Here is a 9,518-nt window from a genome sequence, read left to right as displayed (position 1 = left end):
TCAAGACAATGATTTTTATTCCTTTTGCTTATCATATTTGACAATATAAATATGCTCATTAAAAAGTCCCACAATATTTAAATAAGAATTAGGTTCATGAATGCTTACAAACACAGCCTAAGTACTGTCATTTGTAATCTTTAAATACCTCAACTATTCTAACATGGTCAGACATTTAAAAATAGTCTTCAACTATTTTAATTTTAGAGTATAAAACGTAGCAATATACTAGGTTCTTTGTTATAAAAATTAATATAGAAATTCTCAAAATACTGAAAAAAAAATTGTTTGTGAAAGCCATATCCACAGCAGAGGCAATTATGCCTGTTCCTGAAGAAGACATCTTTGAAAGGCACATTTCAATGACTAGTATTTAGCAACAGTGGAGGTTTAATTTGATATTCCAGTCAGGTTTCCATTATCTCAGGCCGAGCTAATGAAAGGTCAGAAGAGGTAGGAGGACACGGATTTCCAACTGACTCCTCAGGGTAGCAGTGTGCTTGTTCGTTACATCCACCAAGACAAAGGTAAAGGTATGAGAAACAGGCTGTGTCTGCCCACACCCTAATTTAACCACCTATATACTTTTCATTAAAAAAAAAAAAAAAAAAAAAAGCTCATTAAAAAATCCTAAGACAGCAAACTTAAACCCAAACAGCAAGGCCAACCACCAACTGTCCAGTGTGCCCGAGCATGGGCAATACTGGTTACTGGTTTTGAGCCTGAAGCAAGACATCAATGCTTTCTTCTCTAGAGTTACATTTTTCTCTTGGGGCTTATTTCCATTTCCATCAGCTGGTGACTAAACACTGCTACAAATTCCAAAGAATACACAGATGCTCAAGATGCACAAAAAACAAAAGTTTAAAATCAGTGTTGGATGGTTTCAGTGACATTTCCCTTCCGATTCAAAGTGGGTCTTCTGTTTCCAAGGCTCTATAACTCAGGACCCCAAACTGAAATTCAGGATACACTTCAGGGGATGGTTTACTCTGCAGTGCTGTCTAACACTAACTGCAGTACTAAATTGATTAGAATTAGTATTTGGAAGTACTACTTTTCAATTATTTGATCCCATATGAGAAACAAATGGTAAATTTTAGGGCAATGTGGTAATTTAAAAATACTGGATAGCTACCTTAATTAAATACTATTCTATTCAAATCTCAATTATTTCCTTAAAAAAAAAAAGCTGAGCAGTGGTGACACATGCCTTTAATTCTAGCACTTCGGAGGCACAGGCAGGTAGATCTCTGTGAGTGCAAGGCCAGCCTGGTCTACAGAGTGAGTTCCAGGACAGTCAAGGCTACACAGGAAAATCCTGCCTCAAAGAGGGGGGGGGGGCTTCTCCCTCACTAAAACAGAATAATCCATCAGCAAATACACCAAAGTAGAAAAATTAATATCGTCATCTGTCACTTAGGCAAAATTTAACTTTCAGGTTCCTGGTAATGACTACCATTGGGCACCTGATTCCAGTTTTAAAACAGCAGCTTTTAAAATGAAGGTAAAGTTGCTTTATCCTCCCTGTCTGCTCTATCTACTAACTACAACCAGATTCTACAAGAGCAGTTTCTCTCTTGGTCACCCTTGAAGGTTTTTTTTTTCTTTTTTTGGAATGAATGCAAGAAGATTCTTCTCATGTTTAAACAGTATAAAAAATGTTACTACTGTATTCAAAGTCAATCTTTGTCTTCTAGTTGGAATGCTATAGAATTATAGTCATGCTAGCATGTGTAAACCATGAAATTACTTTTTAAGGTAATAACAACATAAAATACATTTTTTCTATAAAAATACAATATAGGAGATATATCACCTATTCCCTGAAATAGAAATTTAATATTTGGACAAAAAATCGTAAACTTTTGATTACATTCAAAATATAGCATTATTTTCTATATATTTAAAGTCTTAAATTATTTTGAGGTTTTGGCAACTGGTGCTCTCAGCAGCAGATTTACATCATTGTAATATTTTATGGACACGGTAACAACCACACAGCTGTTCCCCTTACATCTGCTACCAGGAGGAAAAGAACGGCTTCCTGCAGTGGACTTTTTGGGTGAAGGAGCAGCTGAGGTTGACAACCCGGCCATGGCCGCCACTGCATTCCACGATCACACACGGCATCTGCACCAGCTGCACGGGACTCTTCCCATCTCTCAGTGCCTGAGTGAGGTTTAAGATCTGTGGAAACACAGAGACTCTCATCAATTTGGGGTAAATACTACAAATATATACCATATGCATATACACTTAAATACACATAGATACACAAGATTAGAATTAGATGGTTTTTACCAACTGGAATTTTAAACTACTCCAGACTGTGCCAATGTCCAGCAACAGTGAAGTCAGAGAGTAAAGCAATCAAAAGGTTGTATACATTCCATTAATAGGGAACTTAAACACTGTTTCCAATGTTTGTCTTACTACTCACTTATTCGTCAAATAAAGTTAAGACCGTTCTACCACTTCCAAGGCCTTTCTTCTGTGTGCTGGGACATGATGACTAAAATAAAGACAAAATTTCTGCCTTCATTTTAGCAGGGGCCAAGGGTCAGTAGTAACAGGTAAGCTGTGCATTAGAAGGGGAAAACATGAAGCAGGCCCAGAGTAGATGAGAGAAGTCAGGAAGTCATCCATTTAAAGTTTTTAAAACCCTACTTTCAAATAGGGAAAACAAAACGAGTAAAAGTAACATATAAATATATAGTATATCATTATATGTATATGTGTATATAACAGTTGTATGTATATAATATATATTACTTTTACTGATTTTGTTTACTGTGCTTGGGATTAAAGATATGTACCACCTTGTCCAGCATTACAGTCTATTTTCTTTTTTCCTGAATAGTAGAAAAATGTTCTTTATTCTGTACTTTAGGCATTTCATTACCTCCCCTTCAGGTATCTGAAAACATCTGATATACATGCTATGCATTTCTCTGGTTCTTATGAAAGAAGTGATAAACAGTAACTTTCAACAGAAAGACACATAGGTGAGCAAACTTCATAGTATTTTGAATAGTATAAATCAGATGTGTTTCTAGATCCAACCATGTTGCTATTTCATCAGGGAAATAAATCATTACTGGCAGTTGTAGTTATATTTTACAATGCCCATAAATGTTTCTAGGCTATTATGTAACAACAATTTACAAATCTCTGTTTCTAAGCACTGTCTGTACCCTGACCCTAAAAATGTGGACCACCATGACTACAGGATGGAGAGTTCTGACTAGTTTCTTCTAATTAACTTGGGTTTTAAAAACATTCTATTTCAAAGCCAATTGGTGTGCACTGCTACCTTAACCCCGGCCTTTAATCCCAGCACTCAGGAGGCATGGGCATCTGTGTCGAGTTCGAGGCCAGCCTGGTCTAGAGTAAGTTCCAGGACAGCCAAGGCTACAGAGAAAGCCTATCTTGAAAAATAACACAATAACAAAAATCTATTCCAAGCATGTTAATCCAAATATACCATTTTAAGTAACATAATATTGCTGGACTCTAAACAATACATGATTGTTTACAGAGCACCTGAAAGACAGAAGGGTACAAGAAAATGAAAATTACATGATACTAATTTTCAGATCATTATACAGCAGCAGAAAGAATTCAATCCTCATCTATTTTGTCTACTCGTCTTCCTTGGGAATTCAGAAGACACATGACAGTCCTTCATTATTACTAGAGAAGCCTTCACATAGCACCCCTGCCCCCATCTGGGGAGAGGAACCGAACAGAAGGAAAAACCATGTGCACCCTAGAAGAACTCAACCCAGAAACAAATGATGCGAGCAAATGACTGCAAAGCAGAACGGCATGCACAGCTCCTGGGGAACATCGCCCTCCCTACTTTCCACCCAATCTCACCTGACACACCACCTGCTCTTTTCTCTGCTCAAATGGTATGCAAATTTTTATTATATGGATAAGCCCAAGAGAACTGCTTAAAAAACATTCATTTATTTTCTGTGTGTGCGCATGTATGCTTGTGTGTATGGGTGGACATATGTGCTACGGCACACATGTGGAAACCAGAAGACAATTTGAGGGAGTTGGTTCTCTCCCATCACACAGAAACTAGAACTTGAACTCAGGTCATCAAGCTCGGAAGAAAGCATCTCTACTCACTGAGCCATCCGACTAGCCCAAGAGTTGTTGTTGTTATTATTTTAATAAATCAGTGCCACAGGCAAGAGGGAAAAAAACTAGACCTCTCCCCTGGCACCATACCTGAGTCTGGGAGATGGCTCACTGGCTAAAGCACTTGCCATGCAAGCATGAGGACTGGAGAGAATCTGGATTCCCAGAATCCACATAAAGCAGGGTAGGCTTGTTGCCCACCTGTATGTGTAAAAAAAAGTAGAAAGAGGAGATCCTCAAAGCAAGCTGGTCAGCCACACTAGGCAAAACAGCAGTCTCTGGGTTCAAGGAGAAACCCTGTCTCAATATGTAAACAGAAAAGCAACCAAGAAAGATGCCTGCCGTCTATCTCAGGGTCCGACATGCCTGCACACATCCATGTGTGCACAACACCAACATACATACATACATGCTAACCATGCATATGCAAAAAGGGAAACGGAATCAGACTATCAAATCAAATTACATCATCGAGATACACCATTTGTCCTTTTCTCTCTTCAGAGCTTGACCTGTCATGCACTTTTTCTCTTTTGGAGACAAGATCCTGCTACGCAGTCCAGGCTGATCTTGAACTGAGTGTCCGTCTGCCTCAGCCTCCAGAGTACTGGGACTGTGAATGTGCATTATCATGCCCAGCTCTACTGCACCTATTTGTGTAATACATAACTCCTTTGTGAATGCGAGGCTATGAATAATGAACTCAGAACAGCACAAACCAATGGCTTGTCCTACCTAACTTCAGAGCTCATCACCTTTCTCAGGCAGGTAGTGTGTTTTTTGGTTTTGTTTTTTTAATTTTTCATGTGTGAACTTCAATCCATAAATGAAGCTTACAAAATCGTTTATAACACTTTTTAAATTTAAAATGACATTCCTAAGATAAACACAAGAGTTCCTTCTTATCTATTGGTTTTAGGTACTCATCACAGCAAACATCAGTTGGAAAATTTTGAAGGAAAAAAAATAAGCAACTTATAAGTTTCAGTATATTGTTATAATTATTTCATTTTTAATTTTCATTGCTAATCAAATACTGTCATAGGTTAATTATCTACAGTGCTTGGTTTCAGGTGTCTGCTTGAGAACTTGGGATGGATCTCCAAAGGATAAAAGCAGATTGTTGTACACCCTCAGGGACAAAAATCTAGAAGACATCCATACTCATATGCCAAGTTAATTTGTTTCGAGCAAAAAGTCAAAGCAGGCCTTAACTCTTTCTACCTGAATATGCAGTTCAAGTCCGTTAGGAGACGGCAACACTCTGCTACATAAGTATAACCACTAAGCCCCACTCCTTGCTCCTGACATGGCAGCCTCCTAGCTGGGATCCCTGCCTGGGATCATCTGGGAAGCAGGCTGGCAAGAGTGTCCTGCTTGACCTCTTCACAACCTCTGTATCATTAGGAATCCTGTTGCTGAGACCAGGTCCTACCTGTCCCTCACTGAACTCACACACAGTTTCACAGCGCACACTAAAGCAGCCCCGGATAAGAGTGCCTCTTCAATAACTTCCATAATCCCTTCCATGTGGAATTCATACTGTAGCCCTTAGGGAGTTTTGCACTCTATCTCTACCTTACTAGTTACATCTGTAAATACTTGATGAATTAATGAGTATCTAATTTCATTATATTCACCATTATCCCACTGTGTATAATACAACAGTCAGTGCAAAAACTAGACTTATCTTTGACACAATACAGTATAAGATAGCTATATTATATTAAATATATGCTTTTAGGATGAGGACATTAGTTTGGAGTCACTAAAAACCAGTTTTCATATCAAATCTTCCTTCTGGAACATAGTGAAGCAAATAATATTGCTTGTGAGTGAGCATGACCTTCAGGCTCATGCAACCAGACCCAGGGCCTTTATCTCAGGTCCAGGTGCTAAAGGGGAAGGAGTAAAGAGACTGCACTGAAATGTCGTTTTTTCAGTCAGCACTCAACCTTGCTGATATAACTGCTCTAGAAAAGCCAAGTGTGTTCCAGATGGAAAATTACCTACTGGCAAAAGAATTTAGTATGGAAATGTTTGTGCAAGTGTATCAGACAAAGTAAAAGGTAGGAACACACAGAAAATCATCATCAGAATGGGGACAAATGGGACTGAGGATATAGTTTAGTGGGAGAATGTTTGCCTTCATGCAATGTGCAACCCGGATTCCACGCAGAATAGTTAAAGGGGCAGAGGCAAGCAATTACGCTGAGTAAACAACTGGCTAAACAAACAACATTAAAGGGAAAAAGGGATAATTTATAGGGCAAGAGAGGCAAAAGAGTACTTAAATCAACTTCACATATCATCACCTGAGGTGTCTAGGTTCCGCATCACACATTACAGGTAGTATTAGGAGTCACAGTGCTGGTAACTGTCTCAAGGAGACATTCTTCACAAATAGTATCAAACAGTGACCTACCTGGCCTCTCATCACAGACATCTGACTTTCAAAGGTTGCTCTGTCAAATCCTTTGTCAATCTGTTACAGAAAGGGGGAGGAGGTTAATACAGCTCCCAACATCAACAACTTTAAAACAAGTATCAAATTTTAATACAAACAAACCCTTCTAGGCAGCAAGAAAGACCATTAAGAAAACTTTCCAACTGAAAACATAACCAGAAAAAACTATTTTAATCTGATACATTTTGGGAAGGACCCAGAATAACAAGAGTTTTATTTGCTTATACCTTCAACTTGTTCCAGAAAAGATTTAATATGAGCCAATGGGTTTGGACTTTTTAATAAGAATTAAATCCTTTCAGGTCACAAAACATACATTATAATTCAAAGAGTAATTTTGCAAAAACATACAACTTGAAAAAAGTCTTGAATTAATACTCAGTAAATGTAACTTTACAAATGTATGTATTATAAAAACAAAACTGCTAATTCCTCTCTGCCCTTCCAGGCTGTGCTATAAGCATAAGTAGTATCTACAAATGAGGCTTAATGTAGCCTATTTTTAAAGAATACATTTTCTTTGACAATCAAAAGTAAATATTTAAAAAATTAGCATATGGACAAATGTTTGCTTAGTCTATCCTCCCCAAGAACCATGCATACATCTGTCCATCGGCAGCCAAGAGCAAGCTATTGGTACTAAATGAAAATCACCCTAGGCTGGAGAGGTGACTTGGCAGTTAAGAGCACTGGCTGTGCTTCCTACACCAACACGGTTGTTCACAATCATCTATTAACCCCAGTCCCAGGGGATCCCAGGGGATCTTCTGGTCTGCATGAGCAACACACACATACCCCACAGATTTACATGCAGACCAAACACCCATACGTTGAAAGGATAAAGAATATTTTTTAAAATACTGACGTTAGACAGATCTATGCTCACATTCCAAATTTGGGCAATGAACTTGACTTTTCTCAACATTAATTTCACCAATAGTTAAATGATAAAAATAGTGCTACATGGATAAATTTAAAGTTATATATAAATAAGAAATCATGGTGTTTATTATGGAAAAAAGGCTCATGTGTCCTTAGTGTGATGAACTCTCATCTCAGATCTTACAGCATTTGGACATAAGGCCTCTGAGTGGTAACCAAGTCAGGAAGGTGGACCTCCCCAAAACAGAACTATTCCCTTAGGAACAGTGGCCCCAGAGCTACCCTGCTCTCTTACAGCATGTGAGGATGTCATGAATGAGAACGAATGTTAACGAATGCAAGCTGGAAGAAAGCTACCCTGAAACTGACCGTGCCCCCACCCTAATCTCACACTTCTAAGCCCCCAAATTGTGAGGAAGACATGGGCATTGCATGAGTGGGCCAGCTTGTGGCCCCTTCTTACAGCAGCCTGACTTGCAAAACAGCCATTCAAAACAATGTAGCTCAGTGGTCAAATCCTTGCACAGCAAGCTGAAGGCCCTCAGTTCAATCCTTAGCACCAGAGAAATAAAAATGAAAGGTAAAATCTAACATGGAAAACAATAAATGTATACCATCTAAATTAAACATCCATTTACCTTAAAAAGTTCATAAAGATCTTCACACAAATCTTGTACAAAGTTCATGTCAGAAATATAGGGTAGAATCAAGTTTCGGGTCTCTTCAGAAAAAGGAACTTTTGCTTGAGGAAGCCAAGCCCAGTGAAATGGATCTAGTGGGAAAACAGATGTTAATGATCAGTGAGTAATGGCTTATCTAGACTCACATTTATCCAGTTCTTTCCTATAACTCTCAGCTTCTCCCAAATAAAGAAAAAAAGAAAAAGAAAAAGAAAATTTCTCAGAACAAATCATCCTTTACAATACAAGCTATTCAGACTCCAGGCTCAGATGGCTAGTCAGGATGCCAATAAATGGGAAGGTCTTGTCTAAGTTGTTCTGTTTCTTAGTTTTACACAGTAGAGAGGCGGGATGTGATAATGAATCTAATTCAAACAACTCTGTCTCAAAAAAAAAAAAATCAGAACACATACATTTGGGGTTAAGAAATTGGTGGGAACTTGTAATCTTTCACATATACAGATTCAGTCTCAAGGATTAGAGCTCCTATCTTCCACAGTTACACATGATCAGTAATTGCAGAATCTGTAGAGTAAGCTCTACAACTTTAAATAATTAGGAAGTGAATAAATGGCTTTAAAGGATTAAAAAAAAATCATTCATGAGCCTAAAACAGGAAGCAGCTTAGCAACAGACTAGGAAGATTAGTAAACCAGTGAAATCTTCTAGAAAGGGATGAGACATAGGTAGATTCCAGGATTACCAACCAGATAACTCTACTCGTTATAGTTTGAATATGAAATGACCTTCACAAAGTCATGAGTTTGAACACCTGGTATGTGGTGATATTTGGGAAGCTGTGGAACCTTCTAAACATAGGGCTTGAACAGCAAATGTAGGACTACAGGAGTGGAGCTAGGAAATTAGTATAGTCTCAGTTAAATGTTTAAAATATGAAGCATCTGCTTCATGCTTCTGCTCCCCTCCCCCGACAACAGTTTCTTCCTATAGTCCTACCCAGCCTAGAACGTTAGATAGACGGGCTGGTCTTGACCTCGGAGACCTGCTTGCTTCTGCTCTAGAACGCTAGATTACGGGAGCACCACTGTGTAGACATAGTAGACCTGCCTCATGCTCTTCATGTTCCGCTCTCCATCCCTATTACGGATGGACTGTATCTCCTTGACCATGAGACAGAATAAACAACTCCTTCCCTAACAGGCTTCCAGCAGGCATCTGGTCACAGCAATGAGCAAAGTCAACTGCCCTTATTTGATCCATCTCTTTGCACAGTGTGAGACTTACACTTGGGTTTTACATGTACGGCCCACATTCCTCTAACATGTTTTTGCTCTCCATTCTCTTAACAATTTCATTTAAAACACTCTTATTCT

The 9,518-nt window shown here is 38.6% G+C and overlaps 1 protein-coding gene across 1 annotated transcript in view; it reads right to left on the bottom strand.

Annotated features, from left to right (window-relative positions):
- The window catches only part of Pi4k2b (phosphatidylinositol 4-kinase type 2 beta), a 29,400-nt gene continuing 19,882 nt past the window's right edge, over positions 1–9,518 (bottom strand). The window contains exons 8-10 of the mRNA XM_055624307.1: positions 8,143–8,276; positions 6,581–6,640; positions 1–2,190 (exon numbers count right to left, since the gene is read on the bottom strand). Of these exons, the coding sequence (XP_055480282.1) occupies positions 2,023–2,190; positions 6,581–6,640; positions 8,143–8,276 (362 nt within the window). The 3' untranslated portion in view covers positions 1–2,022. The remainder of the gene's footprint in view (positions 2,191–6,580; positions 6,641–8,142; positions 8,277–9,518) is intronic.

Source organism: Psammomys obesus, unplaced genomic scaffold (genome assembly GCF_907164565.1).
Source record: "Psammomys obesus unplaced genomic scaffold, mPsaObe1.curated_primary_1811, whole genome shotgun sequence".
NCBI classification, from domain to species: domain Eukaryota; kingdom Metazoa; phylum Chordata; class Mammalia; order Rodentia; family Muridae; genus Psammomys; species Psammomys obesus.
Note: the sequence above shows the minus strand (reverse complement) of the source record. Positions and strands in the feature narration are given on the sequence as shown.